The 25,808-nt window shown below is 33.9% G+C and overlaps 3 protein-coding genes and 1 non-coding gene across 6 annotated transcripts in view; 1 reads left to right on the forward strand and 3 right to left on the reverse strand.

Annotated features, from left to right (window-relative positions):
* Window positions 1-893: 893 nt before the first annotated feature.
* LOC124541094 (40S ribosomal protein S21) lies at window positions 894-2,342 on the reverse strand. 2 transcript variants are annotated; one of them, XM_047118920.1, is made up of 4 exons: window positions 2,201-2,341; window positions 2,063-2,121; window positions 1,618-1,809; window positions 894-931 (listed from the first exon to the last, which is right to left on the reverse strand). In XM_047118920.1, the coding sequence occupies exons 2-4, from the start codon at window positions 2,110-2,112 to the stop codon at window positions 922-924; spliced, it is 252 nt and encodes an 83-aa protein (XP_046974876.1). In that variant the 5' UTR covers window positions 2,113-2,121; window positions 2,201-2,341; the 3' UTR covers window positions 894-921. The 2 variants fall into 2 exon arrangements, with proteins under 2 accessions (XP_046974876.1, XP_046974877.1); XM_047118921.1 differs by lacking the exon at window positions 894-931 and having other exon boundaries at window positions 1,614-1,809; window positions 2,201-2,342.
* A 4,143-nt stretch (window positions 2,343-6,485) lies between these two features.
* Window positions 6,486-15,240, reverse strand: LOC124541084 (cyclin-dependent kinase 6). The gene is made up of 7 exons (XM_047118909.1): window positions 14,900-15,240; window positions 13,171-13,339; window positions 11,764-11,905; window positions 11,074-11,241; window positions 9,632-9,792; window positions 7,888-8,023; window positions 6,486-6,870 (listed from the first exon to the last, which is right to left on the reverse strand). Exons 1-7 carry the CDS (start codon window positions 15,015-15,017, stop codon window positions 6,784-6,786), a joined length of 981 nt encoding a protein of 326 aa, XP_046974865.1. The 5' UTR covers window positions 15,018-15,240; the 3' UTR covers window positions 6,486-6,783.
* Window positions 15,241-15,978: 738 nt separating this feature from the next.
* Window positions 15,979-16,050, reverse strand: Trnap-cgg. Its single transcript has one exon. It is a non-coding gene; the product is annotated as a tRNA-Pro (tRNA).
* Window positions 16,051-16,524: 474 nt separating this feature from the next.
* LOC124541103 overlaps window positions 16,525-25,808 on the forward strand; it is an 89,842-nt gene continuing 80,558 nt past the window's right edge. For both annotated transcript variants that reach the window (XM_047118931.1, XM_047118932.1), the window contains exon 1: window positions 16,525-16,860. The gene's annotated coding sequence lies outside the window, so the exon portion shown is untranslated. The remainder of the gene's footprint in view (window positions 16,861-25,808) is intronic.

The raw sequence follows: 25,808 nt of genomic DNA on the forward strand, positions 1-25,808 counted from the left end.
GGTAACTTGTTGAAAATTTTAATTGCCATATAAAATGCATTATTTTTATAAATATTGAGGTAAGACCTAGGTACATAAATTGGGAGAAAATATCTGTTACCTGAACTTGGCTGACCCGCTACCGCGTTTCTAGATGTATATCGGTATTAATAGTTTTAAGTTGGCATTTAGAAAAAAAATCCATTACAGTATAGACTATTAACAATACATACATATCTGGTTAAATAAACTATGGTTTCATAATAATAGACCAATATTTAATTCACTGTTTTAAACCTTGGTTACCAGCCCACAGGTCGATACTATTAGAAATGCGGAAGTAACTTTGTCTGTTTTTTGCTTTTTCAATTATATCACTGATACTATATTATTAAAATTTAACTTATCATCAAGGAAACACATGGGGTACTTTTTTATTGCCTAACACCTAACCGTACGGTAATGGTTTACTTAGTGGTAGGGCTTTGTGCAAGCCCGTTTGTGTAGGTACCACCCACTCAGATATTCTACCGCCAAACAATATTACTAAGTATTGTTGTGTTCTGGTTTGAAGGGCGTGTAAGCCAGTGTAATTACATGCACAAGGGACTGGTTAAAGAAAGGCCTATATTTCTTACAGCGCCAATATCTATGGGAGGTGGTGCCCATTTACCAATGTGAAAACGGGAGAAAATATGCGGGCTACTATTGTTTAAAAATCATAAATTGCATATTTTGAATATCTTTTAACAGTAACAACCATATATTTTTTAATTCATAGTTTATAATATTGAATTATTTAATTTACAGATTCATTTACTCCTATGTCCAGAACTGAAAATACACAAGCCGTAAATGTAACAAGAAATAAAACAAGTTGACTTTTTATGATTTTTTATTGATTTTTTTTTTTCTTATAAAATATGCTTCTTACACAAATACTCAGTAGTTCCTGAAACAAGACATTAGTTTTTTTAATCAAATCATGAAGTTTTTAATTATGATTAAATATAAGATGCACAAAACTAGTTTTCAATTATTTATCTTCCTAATCACATGTTTGGAGAAATTCTAAATGGTATTTTATCAACAAACAAAAACAGCCTGTCAATTTCCCACGGCTTGGCTAAGGCCAACCCACCCGCAAGTTGGTGGAATACATATGTAGGTTTCCTCACTATTTTCCTTTACCACATGAATATTCAGTGGTTCTTGTCTGGGTTTGAAGAGGCAATTAACAGTTAAATTGCATGCATTCTAACTGCAGAGTCATCTCAGCTCAGTTTTTTGTCAGTGTAATAATGTACTCAACTATAAGCACAAGACATCTCAATCGTGCAATGTAATTAATTAAATCAATATGGATAATAATCATGTATATGTCATCAATGTGCTGTAACTTTTATCTCATTCAAGCTCACTCAACATTTAAGTTTGAATACAGATTAATGCCAAAACTAAATATTGATATATATTTTTGTTAATTGTTTTCAAGTTTAAATAATTCATTTCTAACATAATTATTGGTACATAATGTGTTAGTTGTTAAGATTGCATTTATCAAATACAGTCAAAACATCATATTTCTCTGTACCAAATTTAAAAAGGAACCGATGACAAAAATTAAGTTTGACTCACTTTGTTAAGATCCCATCTTTCTTGGTTAGTCTGACAATACAGTCATCAGACTCCCCCATGCGTCTGATGGCACCGCAGATGACGTACATCTTGTTGGTGTCAGCAGCGCGGCCGGTGGCTGGGTCCACATCAGCGATCACAAGTTGTACGGATGCGTGATCCTTAGCGTGGATGAGACGGTTGCTCGCAGAGCTAAAAACAGAAGAATCATAATAATAAAAGATATTTGGATATTAATGAGGTTATATTAAACAAATCACTATTTTTCCTGATTTATATATAAAGTAAAAAATAAATATTGTTGTTCCATAAAAGCATTCTTAGATGTGTAAATGTTGCATGCAACACTTATTAAATTATAATAATTTTCAAACAGAATGTTAATAACACGAATCGTGGTATTGCATTAAAACAATGAGACTTCATATGTGTAAGATCAACTCACCATTTCCTTGGGCAGTACAAGTCAACGAATTCACCAGCGTCGTTCTGCATTTTGTTTTTCTGAAATAAGATTTTAAACACAATTAACTCACTGATTTGTAATAAATTACACAAAAAATTGTCTCGAGCCAAAACTAACCTAAAAGAAACACGCGAAACGATCAAACGTCAGAAGCGAAAAGAACATGGCCGCGGTGCTAAGTTGCCATATCGATGATCAAAAATTTAAGCACTACTAGTTGATCTAAGTGATTATAATGTACTGTTTTAGAATATATAATTATACCCACAAATATTATTTTAAATTGCAATTTAATAATAACGAAAGTATATACCTATATTTATTTTTAAAATGTTACGGTAAAGGGTTGACTTGCTGGAGAAAACCAATTTTTTTACGATATAATCTGTTTATTATCAAGGAAAAGGTGTTTTTTATCTCCTTAGACCTCCAATGTTGATGGTAATAATAAAATATATTTATGACTTTATGTTAAAGTTTTAGTTACTTTTTTTTTGGTCATGGAGCAGTGACTTGTTTTTTGTAATGGTAAGCATTGGGATCTGCAATATAATTTTTATTTTATGCTACGTGATTCACAATAACAATAAGAGATGGCACCACTGGTAAGTTAAATCGCGCTAGCGTTACGACCTACAAATTTATACATATGTTTATTTTTGAAAACGTTCTGTGCTTGCCTGGATTTGAAATCCGTTATTTTTGACGACCGATTCAACAGTGATATCGGTTGAATAAAACATTGTATAAGAAGGAAGTAGATCTTCTACTGTGCTGCAAAACTATCGATAGTTTGATTATCTAAAGTTGACCTCGAAAACTATTCACGATATCGGTAGTACTATCGATATTAGTTTTAACCAATAATATCGATGTAGTATCGTTTTGAACGTCGTAACATAAAATATAGTGACGTTACGTGATCTACCAAAAAAACTTATCTTGAAAAAGTATTAATACCGAAAAATAACTGGATTATCGATAACATTAACTTGTGACAACACAATAAGCGATATTATCGATACTATTCCCTAACTATCAATATATAACACTAATTTGTAGTATTTGTAACTATATTCTAAATAAACATAAAAATAATACCTAAGATCAGAGATCTAAGCGTTCTGGTAAAAGATTATTCCTGGGATTCGCAACAAATTGAATGTTTTAATTAGACTATCATTAAGTTTGATACTTCTATATTTGAATTAATTTCCTCACGAAAGTCTTTTTTTTTGTGGAAAGGAATGTGACAAGGGAACTATTTGTAATGTGTAAATAAAACAAGTTATATATTTAATGTCGATGTTACAAAAATTATTGTATATTTATCAAAATTATTTCTTATATCACTTAATAAGGAACATTTATTGTACTTAAAATTAATTAAGGATTTTTTTGTTCACAGAATATTAAAACATAACTTATGTATCTATTTTATCAATGGTTTTAAAGAAAAGCAATTCGATTTTATCGTGTTTGGGGACCCTTCGGTAATCTGGAATCCAGTGATACACATTTTGGCACAAACAAACTAACCCCTTATGTTACCTTATAGAGGTGGAATATTTACAGTTACCTTAAATATATTTGTCTCAATGTTGTGTGTACAGTAACATTGACCACTTTGATAGATGATAATCTTTGTGTGAACACGAGAGATAAACTTATAACAACAATTTTTGGACTATACAAAGTCAATAAATCCTTTTTGAAACCAATCATTTATTTCTACAAGTATTTAAAACGGATTTTTTAACATGTTTTTTAGTTTTATTTGTTGTATATACGTAAAACAAGCGACAATAGTAGGGGTGAAAATTGTAGTGGTGACCGGTGTTTACGCAGCAAACGTACGAGAAAGGAGGTAGTCCGATATGGACACTTCTAACATTATCAACATCTACCCGCAAACTGCAGTCTCGTGAACAAGACATTCGTGGATAATGTCGAAATATCGAGCTCCACCAACAAAAATAAACGCAATAAATATCCCATTTTAAATACTTGCAGTAATAAAAATAACCACGTTAATTTAACTTATTCGTTTGTGTAATAAAATTTCGCAGATATTTTTAACTTTGCCGATTTAATTCAAATCGTTCTTTTAATTTTCAGCCAATAAGCTTATTGGCTGAAATTGCATGCGATTCATGTTTATAATTCATCTCGTGTTCAGCAGTGAAAGTAAATCTTATGGAATCCTACATATTTCAGATGAGATTCTGACACTTCATTTAAAGTATCTAGTGAACCATTGGAGCGGTGTTGTGGAGTAATCTCTAAGCCTTCTTACGAGACGAGATGTACTCTTAGCCCAGCAGTGATATATATTATGTACCTTTACATACACAAGAGCGTTTGCCGGATTACCGAGGGTCATTTGTTTTTTTTTTATTTTTTATATTTGTTAATGGCCGATATGTCTTTTAATATTCAAAGAAATATTTATTGATTATCATTTCAAATAACGGATTCAATGTTTACACCACAAACGAAAAATTGATCTTGAAATTTAATTTAGATGAAGCAGAAAGTTATTTTAAAGATTTACAGTCAGAGTAAGAATACCTTCATCAGTTTTCAAATTATCCTTTATCAAGTCTTAAACTCTTAGTACCTTTTGAATCTAGACATCGAATCATTGCGACGCAATATGTCACTCTCGATCGGTAGAGCAGATTATCGCTCGTACTGAGCACGCGAAAATAGATCTTAAGGTGACGAACCTTTTCTTACCCCGACTGTTACATTCATTTATATTTCCTACTATAATACTTATACGAGTATAAACTGTTTAGTTTCTTGATTGGTTAAATTCATAATTGACATAATATTCCACTTTTATAAAGCACATTTTTAGTTACATATGATAGCGCCATATTGAATTATATATTTGTGCTATAATATATAGCGAACGGTGGGTGACATATTCGTAAAATTGATGAAAATATTGTGCGTTAATAAAATATATAGTCGGTAATTGCAGATTTATACAGGAGCTCAAAAAGTAAATTTCATAATTATAATACCAATTTCTTGCCGGTTCTTCTTTGTAGAATCTACTTTCCGAACCGGTGGTAGCTTCACTTAATTGTTAAATGACGATTCAGAAGTGCTCGTAAAAGCCTACTTGAATAAAGTATATTTTGATTTTGATTTTTTTTACGTACATATATTTCTCATGTGTACAAGCCGTCTTTAAACAATATTTCTGTATCTGTAACTAACGTTTCCGAACGCTTTTTCTTGATTGGCCATTAGGTTCGCATACCGTTTTTCATAAAACATGATCTTGAGTGTAATAAAAAATAATTAAAAACTAAGTAAGCTTATTGGTGGGCTTAATTAATATCTAACTAATTACTAAATATGGGGTTGCAAATTATTTATGATATTTTAACTTTGATTTCCATACGGGTTCACTGTAGATTTAATTGAAAACTAGATACTCCACCAGGCTTTGCATGCAATGCTGATACTAAATATAGTAGATCTTCAATGATGTTCTAGTAAACAGATATGTTATTAACGAGCAAAAAGTGAAGACTAGAAAACGTCCCAATTGGGACGTGTGCCTTTAGTCGTTTTACGTAGTAATACATCATAATTACGTAGTAATACGTTTTGCGTAATTAAAACATCTAGTTATCCCTTTCACTTATTGTTTTTATCAAGCTATCCTTTTTACTTGTAACGAAATGTAAAATAAACGGTTCCCGGCGCGGCGCACTTTTTTCTGTTGTTTAGTATGGATATAACATATCTGTTTATTAGAATATCAGCATTTCTTTACTATAGAGTGACTTTTATACTATGTTATAGATTCAACATGGGTCCACAGTTTAAACTGTAGATACTATATTCAAAGCCAAGCCATTATGATTGTATGGAAAACAAAGTTATGAAAATCATTATCCAATCTGGGCAGAATCCCTCATCTTCTTAAGATGATAGCCCAGTTGTGGGACATAACAAGCTGATAGTGGGCCTAGACAAAGTCATATGGTGGCGATATCATTTATAGAAGTGTCAAAATTGATGCGATTGCTTGGTGGAAGGGCTTGGTGTAAATCCATTTGGGTTGGTATACAGTGTAATGGTTCTCATGGCATATTCTATCACGAAAATCAAATAATTATACAGTAAACTTATACAAGGGACATAACATCTTAGTTTTCGAGATTAGAGACACATCTATACATATAATAAAATTGGTGTGTCTATTTGTAATGTTAAAATAGCCCTTTTTACTGAATACATGGTATACCAAAATAACATTTTTTACCATTTTTGTCTGTCTCTGTTTGTTCCGACTAATCTCTGGAACGGCTAGACCGATTTTGACGGGACTTTCACAGCCAGATAACTGGTAAAATAAGGAGTAACTTAGGTTACAATAATATTTTTTTTTGTTAAATTCAAACGCATACAATGTCGCGCACAGCTAGTTAGCGCTATAATTTGTAGTTAATATACAGCCCCAATATTTATGGAGGTTATCAGACAGTCCACATAGAAATTTAATAATTCAGACGCCAATACACTTTGTCTAGCCCCCTTTCCTTGTTATTAAATAAAAACTAATACATTTTGTCACAAGCAAACGATCATATCTCAGGTTAGAATTTTGCCCCAAATGATTATAAATATATTTTTTTTGCTGACTCTCTTTAACTGAAGCTTGACCTTGAACTGTGTTATGTGAGCGGTTCTTCAGTGAAGTATGGGTGTTCGAGGCAGTCCAAGGCAGTCAGTCGTTTCGCCGGATCGAAGACTAGCATACCCTGAAAAATTATATCAAATTTTTTAACCAAAGCTATTTATTTATATACTCTTTATTGCACACCATAGACAAAAATAATAGGAGTAAAACAAAAACAAAGAAAAGAAAAATGTACAATAGGCGGCCTTATCGCTTAAACAGCGATCTATAGATATTATAATCAATTTCTTGAGACATTTTATTTTTTTAATGTATTATAGTAATTACTCTTAATGCGAGAATTGTAAAAAAAGTAAAAGACAGTCAATATCTCTTGGTCTGAGAAATCCTTTTCTAAGAGTTCTTTTTGGAATAGCGATGCAATGGGGAAATGCTGCCAGCATTCTTTATACAGTAACTATTTTAGTTCATATTTGTAAATATTTAAGCACTTAATGTTATTAATTCTGATGTTAATAAAATGACTTAAAAAGAAATCCTTCCTTAAAGTAGATTTTTTTTTGATGATTTAGAGGTAGTTTATACCCATTCAGTTCCTCACAGTGTTTTCATATATAAACTACAACAACAACAGCAACAGCCTGTAAATTCCCACTGCTGGGCTAAAGGCCTCCTCTCCCTTTGAGGAGAAGGTTTGGAACATATTGCACCACGCTGTTCCAATGCGGGTTGGTGGAATACACATGTGGCAGAATTTCTATGAAATTTGTCACATGCATGTTTCCTCACGATGTTTTCCTCCACCGCTGAGCACGAGATGAATTATAAAGACAAATTAAGCACATGAAACAGCGGTGCTTGACTGGGTTTGAACCCGCAATCATCGGTTAAGATATAAACTACGAAGCATATCAAATTTAGAAGTGTTTGCTTGGATTTAATTCATAATCATTAGTCAAGACATACATATAAATTTAATTAATTCATTTTATTAATTAATTTGTTAGCGGTTACTCATACATGAGTCGAGATGGCCCAGTGGTTAGAACGCGTGCATCTTAGGCCAGGCCTAGGCCTTTAGCCCAGCAGTGGGAATTTACAGGCTGTTGTTGTTGTTGTTGTTGTACTCATACATTACCTTGATTAAATCTAATGCGTGGGGATGTATCCTGGGCAAGATGTCAGCGAGGTCCTGAGGCGGGTACTCCGGGAAGCTATCTGCTACTATTGACACGTTTTCTGGCCATTCATGCCGTGGTGGGCGACCTATCAATCTGCAATGATAAATATTATTTATATTAATAATATGTGTGTGTATCGAGCCGAGATGGCCCAGTGGTTAGAACACGTGGAACTTAACTGAAGAATGCGGGTTCAAACCCAGGCAAGGATCCCTCACTAGCTCCAGGAAATTTATTTGACACAACGCATCATCATTTGCAATTCGAAAAATATAATCACTGGCGACGAAATGTGGATAGTTTACACGCCTAACTGAATGATGCAATTCAAGAAAAGGGGCCGGTATTGTCCTATCGGAAGGGTGTTTTCCACCGCGATAACGCAGGCCCCACACGTCTTTGGTTACTCGCCAAAAAATATTGGAACTGGGTTGGGATGTTTTATCATATCCACCATACAACGCTGATCTTGAGCTATCAGATTACCATTTGTTACGTTCCACGCAGAATTTCCTAAATGGTAAATCTTTAATAACGCTTATGATGTCAGATCACATTTAATTCAATTTTCTTCAACTTGGTGGTAGGGCAACCACTCATCAGTTATTCTACCGCCAAATAACAATACTCAGTATTGTTGTGTTCCGGTCTGAAGGGTGAGTGAGCCAGTGTAACTACAGGCACAAGGGACATAACGCCTCAGTTCCCAAGGTTGGTGGCGCGTTGACTATGTAAGGAATAGTTAATATTTCTTACAGCGTCATTGTCTAGGTGTGATGGTGACCACTTACCATCAGGTGGCCCATATGCTCGTTCGTCAACCTAATCCATAAAAATAACTACAGAAAGTACTGATGTACTTGTTCGCATACACACAAGATGAGATTCTAATCTTAGACCTCTAGCAGGTGGCGCTTGGACTGTTTAAGGAGTGGTGTTTTACTTTAGTGTAACGTACCACCACCTATCAGGTATCCCAATAGATTGTCTGTAGATTAGTGGAATTTTTGTGCTGAAGCTTGCCGATAACACAATTGTTAGCAATAGGCTATTTGACAATACGAAACATATAGGTTATTTATTAACGAAAGTAGAAAATATTAATAAGTCTCTTTAAAAATCCATCCATAAATATAAATAAAAATTCAATCCATAAATAAAAATGCATTTTTTTAAACGTTTGTCATTCAAAACACTCCTGATTGGCCGGGCTTATGATGACGTCACTTGCTTGTTAACATTGCTTACCTACTATATGTACCACAGATTAAAATACAGGCAAGTGACGTCACCGACCCCATTACAGCGCCATATTGTCCAAGTAGCGTTTTCGCGCGCTATTCAATTATTCGCTCGGACAAATGTGTAGAAATAAAAACCGACTTTTACTGGGTACCTTAACCTCTACTAAATAATATAAAATGGATTTTAAAAACCAGTCAAATAGCGTATTATCAGCTGCAATTACTACATATAGAGTTAAAAAACCAGTGAAATATTTAAATAAAACTAATTATAACGGATGAATCGCGTATATTAATTATTTTTAAACATCCCGACGTTTGGTCACGTGACCACGAACACTGCAAAGTGCTCGATTCATCCGTTATAATTAGTTTTATTTAAATGTGTAATAATCGCGAAAATTTAAGACAACATTAACCAGTGACATAGCCTGTCATCAGCTGCAACGGCACTGACCGGAAGATGCAGTGCAACTGCTCGGAGTCGCAGGAGCCCTGCAGCAGCGGCGCGCGCGAGTGCAGCTGCGCCAGCACGCAGCCCGCCGACCACACGTCCACCGCCGTGTTGTACGACACGCCCAGCAGCACCTCCGGCGGACGGTACCACAGCGTCACCACCTGCACGCGTGGTACCACTACTATATTGTATACACAATCACATACTACGCTCAGTTTCCCACGACTGGTCTAAAACCAAGATATTTCTAACTCTGTGGTCTGTTAGTGTCGATTCCCGGCCGAGTCGATGTAGAAAAAGTTCCTTAGTCTATGTTGTCTTGGGTTTTGTTGTTTGTGGTGCCGTCGTTACTTCTGATTTTCCACAACACAAGTGCTTTAGTAGTCCAAGATTTTTAGATATCCGCTCTGCATAAAATCCTTCTACGTGATTTTTCGATTGGATTATGTAGGAGGGTGTCCCCCAAGTATAAAACCGAGTTTCTGTCGCCCGAAACCGCGAGCGTTAGCCGCCATCTTGGAAAACGTTTTTTTGCGTATATCTCGGAAACGGTAAGTTTTACGTTCAAAACCGAAGAAATCTTTTTAGTAGAGAACAAAATTTCCCACCTTTTTCATACCAAACTTTTCCTTCTATTGTTGATATTTTCCAATATACTTCGGTTCACGGGCACCCTCCGACATAATCCAATCGAAAAATCACGTAGAAGAATTTTATGTACAGCGGACCGATTTTTCCTCTACTTACATTGGGATCAAATCAAAATAAACTTTATTCAAGTAGGCTTTTACAAGCACTTTTGATTCCTCATTTAACAATTAAGTGAAGCTACCACCGGTTCGGAAAGTAGATTCTACCGAGAAGAAACGGCATCAAACTCAGTAGTTACTTTTCAACATTTAAAAAATACAGTCATATTAGTTAAATACAATGATACGTATGTAATGTATCCTGCCTGAAAGTCAACAGGTATTATCTCCAAGTTTTATCATATATGCAATATGCCATTGGGATCAGAGTAACGTATGTGATATATATATATATATATATATATATATATATATATATATATATATATATTTTATTTTTTTATGGTATAGGTTGGCGGACGAGCATATGGGCCACCTGATGGTAAGTGGTCACCACCACCCATAGACAATGACGCTGTAAGAAATATTAACTATTCCTTGCATCGTCAATGCGCCACCAACCTTGGGAACTAAGATGTTATGTCCCTTGTGCCTGTAGTTACACTGCCTCACTCACCCTTCAGACCGGAACACAACAATACTGAGTACTGTTTTTTGGCGGTAGAATAACTGATGAGTGGGTGGTACCTACCCAGACGGGCTTGTACAAAACCCTACCACCAAGTAATGTTATCCAATACTTATTATTTGTTTGCACATGTGTTACCCCCCCCCTTTCATTTTGTCACTCACCACACTCGTCAGCTTCATCTCTGTGTCATAAGTCTTCGCGAGTCCGAAGTCAGCCAGCTTGACTCGTCCAGACGATGTTACCAAGAGGTTGTGGGGCTTCAGATCTCTGTGGACTATTCGGTGGGAGTGCAGGAAATCCACACCAGATAATATATCGTAGGACATGCTCTGGAAAATTAAGAAATTTCTTATCATTATCACGAGTCGAGATGGCCCAGTGGTTAGAACGCGTGCATCTTAACCGATGATTGCGGGTTCAAACCCAGGCAAGCACCGCTGATTCATGTGCTTAATTTGTCTTCATAATTCATCTCGTGCTCAGCGGTGAAGGAAAACATCGTGAGGAAACCTGCATGTGACAAATTTCATAGAAATTCTGTAACATGTGTATTCCACCAACCCGCATTGGAACAGCGTGATGGAATATGTTTCAAACCTTCTTCTCAAAGGAAGAGGAGACCTTCAGCCCAACAGTGGGAATTTACAGGCTGTTGTTGTTTCTAACTACTGGGCTATCGCAGGGCATTAATGTGCACAAACTTGTGCAAAAACACTTATGCACTTGATAATCTTCAATTTAATAATCGGACATTGGCAAATTCAACAAAAGAAGATTTGGTGTCAAAGAAAATGTCCACTCAACTCCAATCCACCAACCTGCATAAGACTACTTTAATCTGAAAGTCTTACCCTGATCCTATTCTCTGAAAGTGGCCCAGGGGCTCTTTTGAGGTAGGAGTCTAAGTCTTGTTCGACATGTTCAAATACGAGGAACAGTACGAGCTGATGGTCGCGTTCCACTGACTGACCCCCATGGCATACATCTAGAAGTCTGAAATGATAAATATGACCATTAAATTCCTGTACAAGTTACTAGTATTCCATTCCTCAACTCATCCTGGAATTATTTTTTTTAAGTTGTGATGCTCATGCAAGAGACCGCTGAAAAACTGTCAAATGTGACCGTTTTGAAAAAACTATTAGCCAACAGTAGGCATCTAAACATACGCATAACGTGGTTATGACGTTTGGCGTGTATCAATGTGTAATACTCTTTGACGACCTCCATGGTCGAGCAGCGTACACCGGTTTTCATGGGTATGCCACTACGAGGTCCCAGATTCGAAAAGGCCGAGTCGATAGAGAAAAAGTTCATTAGTTTTCTATGTTGTCTTGGGTCTGGATGTTTGCCGTCGTTACTTCTGATTTTCCATAACACAAGTGCTTTAGCTACTTACATTGGGATCAGAGTAATGTATGTGATGTTGTACAATATTTCCCTTTTTTATAGTACCCTATTAATAATTAAGTTTATATGCTTAATTATTAATTTGACGTATATCGTGATAATAATAATAAATAAATATGAGATAACATCACATACATTACTCTGATCCCAATGTAAGTAGCTAAAGCACTTGTGTTATGGAAATCAGAAGTAACGACGGTACCACAAACACCCAGACCCAAGACAACATAGAAAACTAATGATAATCTACATTGACTCGGCCGGGAATCGAACCCGGGACCTCGGAGTGGCGTACCCATGAAAACCGGTGTACACACCACTCGACCACGGAGGTCGGAGGTCGTCAAAAAGATGAAGAAGAGGGTGAGGCATGAGTAACGTGACCATTTATTTTTTGACTCAAAACGGGACACTGATTTATTTCAGTCAATTTAAAGGTAGCCAAGAAAAAAAAAACCTTTTTTTAAAGTGAATGACTTAAAGAATATATCAGTGAGGTTAAAAGTTACAAATTATTAGAGGTATACGGTATACCAAACTCGCATACCACTCGCATTCGACTGAACTGATGACAATTTCGTGTCCCAGAATTAATCTCATGAACAACGGAACTCGTAATCTTAAAAAGGGACTGTCCCGTTCAAAAAGGGATGTCACGTTAGGCATGAGTGATGTAAGGGTTAGTTAATATCTCTCAAAGAGCTAATGTCTATGAACAGTGATGATCTCTTACCACAAGGTTCCAAAAACCATTAACCAATTTTTTCATCCAATATTACATCAAATTCCGAACATTTTCTTTTAGACATACTATTATAAACAGCTATTTAAATAATTGCATAACTGACCTGACAATATTAGGATGCCTATAAGCTTCCAGCTGTCTCAGTAAGGCTATCTCTCTCAAAGTTGACAACGGTATACCATCCTCTGTTAATGCAACTTTAACCTTTTTCATAGCAACTATTTGTCCACCATTGTGGAGGTCCCGGGCTTTGTACACTGTTCCATAAGCTCCTGAAAAGAGAAATTAGCTTTAAAGTTAATTATAAAATGAAAATATACTTGATTCGAGTACTTACAAATCAATAAATCACTTTCAGAAGTTTAAATTAAATTTAAAGATACCATAGCTTAAGAATAAAAAGTATCAAGCAACTTAAAAGGAATTGTTTTTGCTGTAGAAACGCTTGGCCCTTGGAGTAGTGGTGCAAAAAGCTTCATCCAAAGTATAACACCTCGCCTCATTGCCTCCACTGGTGACAGGAGGGCTGGATCGTTTTTTGCCCAGAAGATCGGAATTGCGATTCAACGGGGAAATGCTGCTAGCATTCTTGCCACCATTTAAATTTATACAGTAACTAGTTTTAGTTCATATTTGTATATATTGAAGCATTTAATGTTATTAATTCTTATGTTAATAAATAAACTAAGTAATCATATATGTATGTAATTAACATATAATTAAATTACTTTTTATCTTTAAGCAACTGAAATACTTTCAATTTCCAATCAGGAAGACTTTTTTTCTGTTCTAGATAATTTATAGCCTTGTTATTAAGATTACTTTATACTCTTTAGTGTTTTTCATGTCTTTGAAATCCTTAAGAAACATTTTATTTGTCAATTTTTCCTTTAAAATCAAATAACAAGTAGAATTTGATAAATTAAGATATTAGTATCTTGATTTGATTAAAATCCATATAATCAAACATTTGTGTTTTGTTTGTATTTTAATGTCATTCAACATGATTCCATGATTGTTTTATGTGTCCTCTATTTTAAAGATTTATCTGCTAGTTTTTTATTTTATTATATGAATTGTATTATTGATTGTTGATTATATTCCTTTGTTAACATACAATATACATTTACATATGAATTTAAAATGCCAAAAACAAGGTCAAATCAAGGGTATCTAGAGCTAACAAGGATTTCTTATACCTTTTTTATAAAAATATAATTATAAAGCATAATTATAAATAGAAGAATAAAATTGGCTTAAAATTGATGAACACAATTCAAGTCAAAATTTGTCCTCTGAATATTTTGATTTCAAATATATATTTTTGATATCAAAATTAACACATTCATTCAATGAATGTCATTAAAAACATTCATTAAATAAATTATTTTTAGCCTTTGAATCTGCTGGTACTGGATTCTCAAGCTAGTTATAACTAGCTTGAGAATACAGTACAGTGTCAAGAAAAATAAAAAGTATTTTTAACTATAAATACGACGAATATATAAATTTTTTAATTACATGGCTAGGCTTGGACATTATTCCATACATCCAAAAAAAAAAAAAAAGAGATAACACTATTTAATTATTCTTGTCTTTTTCTTTCACGGACCAATTATTTTGACTCCGGTTGAATTGATATTAAATTCAGACCACTATAAACCATGTTGATACTCTTTTATGAATAAAGTTTTAAAGTTAAAAGTTTTTATATGACATATACATCATATCTAAATAACGTTTCAAAAAATGCGCGAGATAGTTAATTAGTTGTACCGGCACATGGCGTACAGGTTAGATTATTCATTAAGTTGAAAGTTTCTATTACTAACCTGTTCCAATTACATTTAGCTCTTCATATTTCTTAGCCGTCTGGAATAAAGCACTAACATCACTTATTGAAGCCATATTAGGTGGACTCTGCGAAGAACTGCTACCACTTGACGACATTATACTTTTTTTTATTATTTGAAACGTATTTAAACAATTAAGTTAAATGTTCGATTTCAATCTACAAACACACATAATATGTTTTGACTTGTTATTGAATAAAATAAAGAGTGTAAACTATTACTAAGATAAGTTTGTCAGACATGAACTTTTTGATTATCTTTTAGTTGTCGTTAGCGGGGCGCGGGGTACACAAAACGTAAAAGTTAAAACACCTGTTGTATAACATAAACAAATGTTGTTTACATCTCGGCGAAAAGAATATAATAGCAATACTGGTAACCGTATTTAGCCGCATTATACCATTATTTGTAGCCAGCGCCATCTTACGGTAAGCTTTTTAAACAATGATATTAAATGTTACAAATAGATGGCATTCATTGAAAATGTTTAAAAAAATTCCCTATTTTAATATTGGACTACTTTTTTTTGTTTTTTAGTCGAAATTCGAGTGAAAAAGAATCGTGGAAATTAATCTATAGCCAGTACTTTCGAATACATTAATAAGTTTAATTTTCGTCTTTCTACTTTTCTATTTTAAAGTATTAATATAGAACAAAATAAAAAATGTTGGATTATATTTAAAATACGTTATGAATATTTTTGTAATTAATGTAATATTAGGTATATACAATATGACTATCTTGATATGAACGAAAGCAATTGATTTATATTATTATAGAAAGTTCTTTCACTGATTGTGATATAAATGTACCTAGTTCATTTTGTCGTGCATTTTTAATTATTACGTTAGAATTTTGTTACTTGTGTTTTTAATACGTACGAATTGGGCTATTATACATAAATATTACGAGGATATGTAAGAAGATGGAATATTATTTGTAAAACTTGCAAAACAAATTAACTTTCACTTCTGCAGCTAATTCCAAGTTGTTGTAATATGTACGGACTTGATAGTTGTTAACGTTAAAAGTAAAATAAAACTACAAAAACAATTCTTGGGCTCGTCCGGGATTTGAACCCGGGACCTCTCGCACCCGAAGCGAGAATCATACCCCTAGACCAACGAGCCACATCTATTGAGGGCGAATTTATACATAGGATTTTAAAATGAGTGATGTAATATTAAAAATATGATAAATTATTAAATATCACTCGAAAGTAACAGAGAATTGAAAACTTTTCAATATAATAAGCTTCCGGCAATCGGAACATTGCTGGTTACTTAAATAATATAATATATAGGTTATTTAATACGCAATCCACAATATTTTACACAAAAATAACTAATGAATATCAAATATCTGCTTAATAAATAGTAATTAAAATTATTTAAAAATATAATTGATAAATCAGAAATCACTTCTAGGTGTTTTAGAAAGTTGAGCGCGAAAGGAGAAAAAAATTACCGCTACATGACAGTAAATATCCCTATCCCTTTCCGTTTATCCGACTGTTATCTCATCTCCTTGTCTAACATACGAGTTTTCGGTGAATTGAATTCGCTCGTGTCGTTTCGTCGCTCATCGTGCGTTGCATCGGGCAATCGCGTCAGTAAACCCAAAAGCCAACTTCAGTTTGCACGCCGACAGAGAGTACCGCGCGCATGTTCAAAAGTAGAGCCAATTTTACGGAAAAGTGTTAAATTTAACTTCTATCTTGTGGTTCAATTTAAAATAATTTAAAACTGAAAGTTAATTATTCAATAACTAATTTGGTGTATTTTAAATGTTTATCATTTGTGTTTAAACGGAACTGGTGTCATAGTGTGTGGTGAAAGTTTTTGTGTGCTATCAAGACAGAATATATAAAGTGCATCGTATTTTTCATATTCAAAATATTTTGAAACTACAAAACTGCTGTTATATATTTATTTTAAATGGTGAGTACCTAATTAATACGAATTTTCATTTTTATATGTTAGAAAGTCATCCCTCGAACTGATAACACGTCGAACGTCGTATTAGATCATCGATCCAAATCTTTGCAAGAATCGCACGCATATGGGTTTATTGAGATATACTGTAGATATTGACTTAAAAAATGAATAAAGTCATTATAAAAGCATTTTGCTATAACGTTGAGCGACATGCTTGACTTATTTTAGCCTAATTATTAGCCAACACGATACATCTACAGACGACTTCAAGCGGATGTGACTTTAAGATGTGAAATCATTTATACATTGTGAAACAGTTAATTTTTTAACTTTAGTCTCTTAATTTACGTAGTATTATAGTTTTGTGCAAGTAACACAGCAATGTTAATATTGGTGTGTTCCAATTTGAATCTCAGAAGTTATAAAAATAATCGATAATTATAAAATCGTTTTGTTAAGTAGAATGCGTTTGTATTGTATTTATTAAACTAATTAATTTAAACTGATGCTAAGCAATTGAATATTATAAACCAATAATTATTAAAAGCTATGTAATGTCATTACTTTACGACTAAGTTGTGATATAGAGCCAAACATACTCTACTTTTTAAACTTATATGGAGTACAATTCAAAGTAATTAAAATAACAATATACAAATTATTCAGTTTATAATATTCTTTATAAAAGTCGGTTTCTAAAACATTTGAATTAAAATTCAAAGCAAGGGTAGCACCGGTTCCAAATGTAGAAAGAAATAAATAAAATAATAAAATGTAGAACCTTTCGAAAAGTACCGTGAAAAAACCTATGTAATTAGTAGTTAATCTTCTCATATGGAAAATAAGGTTAACTATGTGAAATAACTATATAGGTACTCAAAACTCATTAATACTGTACGAACATTCACATTTATAGTTTAAAGAATATTAATGTAGGCGTTTGTCTCCCAATAGTTGAATTGTATTGTACCTACCCATAACAATTTGTGGCAACTGTTACAATTTTATATTTGGAACCAAAAATAGCTATGCATACTGGAATGGAAAGTTAATTTTCGTAATCGACTTATGACCGAAGTTTAGATTTTATATTCTGTGGAAAAAGATAAATAGTTTTTGGCGGGCTTTTAAGTTTAGGACATAAATAAAAATGGCGGTTTATTTTTAACTGATCACAAATATAAATATAATTCTAACATTGATGAATTAACGGATAAGTGTGATTTGTTAATAAATGAATTATACTAATTTGTAGAAAGCATTTTGCTTACAATAGTCTCGCAACGCTTAGGACTCAAATGCGCAATTAGTCATAACTATAAACCAACAAATGTATGGCATAATCAGATTATTTCTACTGACATAGAGTCTGTCAGTGAAAAGAAAGTTTACTTTAATTTATTTTCAACACTGTTGGGAAGCAAAATGTTGTATCAATCAGGGTACAAAAATTAACTTGATTATCAATACCACTCGTGCGAAACTGCACCGTTTTCGAGAAAATAAACTCGTATAAATTCGATAGGGATGTAACATAAATAACGTATTTGTCATTTGCTAAAACGCTCAATGAATTAATGAATGAAATACATTATATACATGTATATTTTTGTGAATATTTTTGCAACGGAGCAGTTTCGCAGCTATGGTATCTGGGTATAGGGAAATATAACTCCTTTTTCCTCCCAAATCTATCCCCCCTTGTGCCTCCTTTATTTAGAAGCTTTTATTTAAAGTTATATCGACGCTTGTAATGTAAAACATATACCTCATTCAAATCGAGTTATAGAAATTTCGATCGTTCTATGTTATTTCGCTTGTGTTCACCGGTTGGTTATATAGAAACTTTGAATCGGTGAGAAACTTGGACCTAACCTAGTAAATTAGAATTAATTATAGTAGATAAATATACCTACTTAGTTGCATTAACTTGTATACAAATAAATAAAATTAAGTATCTGTCTGTTTTTATAGATATATCTATACATATGATAAAATTGGAGTGTCTGTTTGTAATATTAAAATAGCCCTTTTGACTCAATGCATATGTATTTATACACGGTACATATACCAAAACAACATTTATAATTTTTGCCTGTCTGTCTGTTTGTTCCGGTTAATCTCTGGATCAGCTGGACCGAATTTGACGAGACTTTCACTGGCAGATAACTGACATAATAAAGAGTAACTATGGCTACAAAAATAAAAAAAAATTGTTTAATTCAAACGACTACAAGGTCACGGACACAGCTAATATTTAAATACATTTAAGCGAGTGTCCAGGACTTATAAAATATTTAAAAAATAAATGTTATTTTTTTTTATAAACAACAAGAGCCTGTGAATTCCCACTGCTGGGCTCAATGCCTCCTCTTCCTTTGAGGAGAAGGTTTGTAACATATTCCACCACGATGTTCCAATGCGGGTTGGTGGAATGCACATGTGGCAGAATTTCAATGAAATTTGTCACATGCAGGTTTCCTCGCGATGTTTTCCTTCACCGCTGAGCACGAGATGAATTATAATGACAAATTAAGCACATGAATCGGCGGTGCTTGCCTGGATTTGAACCCGCAATCATCGGTTAAGATGCACGCGTTCTAACCACTGGGCCATCTCGACTCAATTTCTTTTTTTTTTATAATTAGTAAGTATTCTAAGGAACATGATTAGTGTTCTTATAACACTTAGTCGACCACTGCACGTTATATTAATGTAATCACAGGCGAAAGTGTTTTAGAAGGGTGTTGCCATCATATTGTAATTATATAATCAGGATTGGCACTAAGTATTCTTAAGTGTCTCGAGTGGAATAAAGATTAGTACGAGTTGCAACATATTAGTTCCTGAAGATTAATTGACAGTTAAATATATATTTTAATATTCCTTACAGCGTTATAGTCTGTAAGCGTTTGTGATTGCCAGGGCCGTATTTAAGGGAGGGCAACCGGGGCATCTGCCCTGGGGCCTCCAAATGGGAGGGGGCCACAGCTTTCAGCAAGTTAACAAATACATATATGATATAGTCAAATTGAGAGATATAGTCAAATTATAATAATGTTACTATTTAATATTTTAAAAGTTACCGATACAAATACGAAACAAATCATAGCTTACTGATTGAAATAAAAAAAAACTAATTAATTCATAATAATATAATTATTAGGGTGTTCACGCTTCTGTTTGTCTAGGGCCCCCACTTCTTTGTGGCCCTGGGGCCTCCAGATCTTTAAATCCGACTCTGGTGATTGCTAATGAAATTCCGCAGACACTTTTAACTTTGCCGTTTCGTAAATTCAAATCGTTTGTAAAAAATACATTGGTAAAAAGGCATATTATTCGTTACAAGATTATATACATGATAAATAAAATTTTAACAAAAAGAAAAACCGACTTCAAACAAAACACTATTTTAAAACAAATAAAAATGCACTAAAAAGTAATAAAAATAATTGAATATTTAACATATTTTTGAGAGTCCTCCTAGCTAAAATGAAATGAAAAATATTAGACTACTTAAAAGTCGATTTACGATTATATAACGTAGTTATAGTTATTGTTATATTTCGTGCCGGTGTCAGCCAACCCTATACTATGTCTATCAAAAAACAATATGAAAAAACTTTGTAAAAGAGCTATTCGTATGCTATGTCGTACATCATATGACATCACATCATATGACATCACATCATATACACAAAATTTGATTAAAGACAGTAAGAAATTCTGCCCCAAATCGCACCCTAACTGTAAGCCGTTTAGGAGTTCCGTCAATACATATTATAAAACAAAGTCGCTTTCCCTGTCCCTGTATCTTTAAAACTACGAAACGGATTTTGATGCGGTTTTTTTAAATAGATAGTGTAATTTAAGGGGAAGGTTTGTGTATATAATAAATGAACAATGTAGTAAAGAAACACTAACAATTTTAGAAGTTTGCAATGTGATGTCGTAAATTCTTTAGTATATTTAGTATCAGTATTGCACCCGTGAGAAGTCGGGGCGGGTCGCTAGTTGATTATAATATTCGATTATGACAATTACATGAACATAACCACGTTCCGGAAGATGATTCAAATATTCAAGTAACCCATAAATAAAAGATTCGACCGAGTATTGCTAACGTGCTCCTCAGAATTGTTCCGTTCCCTCCCGTTCCTTTAATTTGTCATGGATCCTATGCTTAGAACCTTACCAAACTTTCACCAAAGTACCCTTAAAGTGTATCTTTTATAATAAAAAAAGAATCATCAAAATTGTGCCAACCAATTTTGAGTTATTCACCTTTATCGCGCACATACATAATGCAAATTTAAGACTTATGTCGTTTTCATGCGGATACCATCATCGGAAAAAAATAAAATTAAAATGGGACCCCACGGGAAGCACTACCTTTCAAACAAAAAAAAAATTATCAAAATCGGTCCACCCAGTAAAAAGTTATGAGGTAACAAACATTAAAAAAAAAAAAATTACAGACGATTTGAATACCTCCTCCTTTTTGAAGTCGGTTGATAAAAAAAGCGTGGAATTAATACCTGTTGTTTCCAGGCAGGATATATTACATACTATATATAGTTTTTAAATAATATATAAAATATAGCTGTATTATTTAAATGTTGAAAAAGAGTAACTACTGATTTTCTTAACGGTTCTTCTTGGTAGAATCTACTTTCCGAACCGGTGGTAGCTTCACTTAATTGTTAAATGACGATTCAGAAATGTTTGTAAAAGCCTTTGAATAAAGTTTATTTTGATTTTTTGATTTTTTTACCATAACCATTTGCTGATTTGACTATAGTTTATTCCACACATTGGAGAAGTTAAGACATACATACAACTTAGGGATTTAATTGTCGAATTTATCATTGATTACCGCAAAATTTGGCGTTGATATTGGAAATGCAAGTAAAATTGTCAATATCTGTATTGGAAGTAAAGTGGGCATACTTCAGTCGCTAAGTGGAGTAGTGTTGTATTATGACGCGTGAATCGTCTGAACTACGGACGAGTCTTTAGTCATGAAGATAGGATAGTTTGATGTTTTACTGTCATATATTTGACCGCCCATTTTGCGATTCTTTCGATAGGTAAATAAAAACTAACAAAAAGGAAAACCGACTTCAAACAAAACAATATTTTAAAACAAATTCACATGCACTAAAAAGTAATAAAAATAATTGCATATTCAATATATTTTTTAGAGTATTCCTAAGTAAAATGAAATGAATAATATTAGGCTACTTAAAAGTCGATGTACGATTATATAACTTTGTAGTTCTAGTTATTGTTATCTTTGGAGTCGGTGTCAGCCAAGTAAACCCTACAGTATTAAAAAAATGGGACCACATGGGAAGCACTAGCTTTCAAACAAAAAAAAGTTATCAAAATCAGTTCACCCAGTGAAAAGTTATGAGGTAACAAACATAAAACAAAACAGACGAATTGATAACCTCCTCCTTTTTGAAGTCGGTTGAAAAACCCGATGACTTTAGTAGCCAAGGGTTACGTTATATGGTTTTTGAACTAAAGACCGGGATCTGCGGCCGTATATGAATGAATGATATATACATTATTGTACACCATAAACAAAAATAAAGGAAGACATAGAAAAAAAAGTAAAACAAAATTAGTAAAATACAAAACATTAAGTAAATAAATGTTGATTAAGAATGTTACAGTCAGAGTAAGAAAACCTTTGTCAGTTTTCAAATTCAATCCTTTATCAAGTTGTAAACTCTTAGTACCTTTTGAATCTAAACATCGAATCATTGCGACGCAATATGTCACTCTCGATCGGTAAAGCAGATTATCGCTCACACTGAGCACGCGAAAATAGATCTTAAGGTGACGAACCTTTTCTTACCCCGACTGTATTTATATATTGGACGGACTTATTAGCCATCTCTTCCAGACAACCAAAATAACCCATAAATTCTGAGTCTCTGAATGAAGGCCCTCGTATGGTTTCATATATTACGCCCTGTAGGGCCAGTGGTATCAACAGTCTGACTCCGCGCTTTTACTGATATCGAGGTTTAAACCCAGGACCTTAAGAGTCAAGGATAAAAGGCAAAAACATATCATCATCATCAGCCCGTACCCGTCTACTGCTGACATAGGTCTCTCCAAGCGCACGCCACTGTGGTCTTTCTCCGTCTACTCGCATCCAGCTCCTGCTGCCGCCTTGCGTATATCGTCACTCCATCGTGTCTGAGGACGTCCTACACTACGTTTGCCGAGACGCGGTCTCCACTCTAGAACGCGTTTTCCACAACGGTTGTCGGTTCTGAGACAAATATGACCAGCCCACTGCCACTTCAGCTTACTAATCCGGTGGGCTATGTCGATGACTTTGGTTCTTTGACGGATCACCTCATTTAAAAAAACATATCACTTTTGCTAAATACAGTTAGAGAGTAATGTTTGAAAAACGTAAACACAAAAGCTCAAAGTGTTGAATTGGTATATCGTTGGTTCCATGCCAAGTTTCTCGCGCCACACTGCAACGTGTTTTTCAATTGAATGGGCTATTTGACAATGCGAAATATAGAGTAAATTATTGTAATCAGTACATATTATGATTATTTAGTAACGACAGTTGATAATAATACTTAATTTAACCAAAAGTCCATAAATTAAACGTTTGTCAAGTGACATACAATGCTCCTGATTGGCCGGGCTTATGATGAAGTCACTTGCTTTGTTAACCTTACAAACCAAACCTTAACCGTACCAACCCAACCAAACCTTATTTATCACATATAGCAAGCATGCTATATGTGCCACAGATTAAAATACAGGGAAGTGACGTCACCGATTGTAGCGCCATATTGTCCAAGTAGCGTTTGCGCGCGTTATTTAAATATGGAATTAAATAAAAAAGCAACTTTAACTGGGTTCCTTAACCTCTACTAAATAATATAAAATGAATTTTAAAAACCAGTCAAATAGCCTATTGAAGTATGTTCATGTATGTATGTGTGGATTATAATACCACTATATGAGTGCGAAATATTATGTAATATACAACAAGTGAGCCTCCCCGGCTTCGCACGTGCAATACAGATACTAAATTTACAACGGAATCTGTTTATTTACGACATCACATTAGAAACTTCTAAAATTATCAGTGTTTCTTTCCTACGTTGTCCGTGATTTACATACAAAATACTCCCTATCGAATCACTCTATCTATTAAAAAAACCGCATCAAAATCCGTTGCCTAATTTTAAAGATCTAAGCATACATAAGGACCGATAGCGGTGAGCAACTTTGTTTCATACTATGTAATGATAATGACGTATACAATAGGTAGGCATACTGGGAAATGTGCCACTTGTTGGTAAGCTGTGGGCACCATCCCTTCTCTAATTAGCTATCAGTCTTATGATCTAAGAGTTTATTAATTTTATATAAGTAATTACCACAGACTAAGGGTTACAGTATGGCGATCGAAATGCTCTAATATCAAGTAATAGTTATTATATTCTTCCAAAATCATTACTTGTGTATTTATGACGTAAAATTATTAGTCATTGCTTATTGTCATATTGGGAGGGCATATGACACGAAGCGAGCGTTGGAGAAAAACGTATAAATAGAAGTGTTACGTGTTTTCTGAGTCAAGGGAGGATGACCTTTCAAACTTCCTAAACCCAGACTACTTTCACTACTTGAGTTATATATTCAGGTACTTTTCGTTGGTATAACCCGATTTAACCCAATACAGCGAGATCAAAAGTTCTACCTATAAGCTAACTAAACTGACGGTCTATTAAGTATTATTAATTTTAAGTACAAGATCTCACGAAGGAGATTTAACTTAATTAAAATTCAGACTAACGTTTCAAATAGTTTACATATACATATGTACTACATATGGCTATATAATATAATATACTAGCGACCCTCCCTGGCTTCGCACAGGTGAAATGCTGATACTAAATATACTAAAGAATTTGTTTATTTACGACATCACATTGCAAACTTCTAAAATTGTCAGTGTTTCTTTACTATATTGTTCATGTTTTATATACACAAACCTTCCCCTTGAATTACACTATCTATTAAAAAAAAAACCGCATCAAAATCCGTTGTGTAGTTTTAAAGATATAGGGACAGAAAAAGTGACTTTGTTTTATACTATGTATCGACGGAACTTCTAAACAGCTTACAGTTAGGGTGCGATTTGGGGCAGAATTTCTTACTGTCTTTAATCAAATTTTGTGTATATGATGTGATGGCATATGATGTACGATATATAGCTCTTTTGCAAAGTTTTTTACTGAGGTCGATTACAGCTCTTTCGAGGGTGGTACCTTGTAGTTTATGCCGCATGACGTATTAAAGCCGCATTTTCGAAAGTCTATTTATGCTTTATTCGAAAGTTTCTTTTGAAATTGTCCCTGAAGTAGTTTCTGATTCATATAAACGGTATAAAATACTATAGAATGTCTTAGAACGTTTACAGCTTTTTTGGCCATTAGACAATACAAACCGCTATATACAAACAACAAAACAACAACAACCTGTAAATTCCCACTGCTGGGCTAAAAGGCCTCCATTTCCTTTTGAGGAGAAGGTTTTTGGAACATATTCCACCACGCTGTTCCAATGCGGGTTGGTGGAATACACATGTGGCAGAATTTGTCACATGCAGGTTTCCTCACGATGTTTTCCTTCACCGCTGAGCACGAGATGAATTATAAAGATAAATTAAGCACATGAATCAGCGGTGCCTGTCTGGGTTCGAACCCGCAATCATCGGTTAGGATGCACGCGTTCTAACCACTAGGCTATCTCGACCCACCGCTATATGCCTACCTTTTAAATCTGTTATATAAAATACTATTATTTTGGGCGATAGCCCAAAGACCCAAGATAACTCTTAGACCATCGTCCACTTTTTGAAGACCTGTTCAAGGTGTACAACACTGTAGTACATTATT

Source organism: Vanessa cardui, chromosome 27 (assembly GCF_905220365.1).
Source record: "Vanessa cardui chromosome 27, ilVanCard2.1, whole genome shotgun sequence".
Taxonomy (NCBI): Eukaryota; Metazoa; Arthropoda; class Insecta; order Lepidoptera; family Nymphalidae; genus Vanessa; species Vanessa cardui.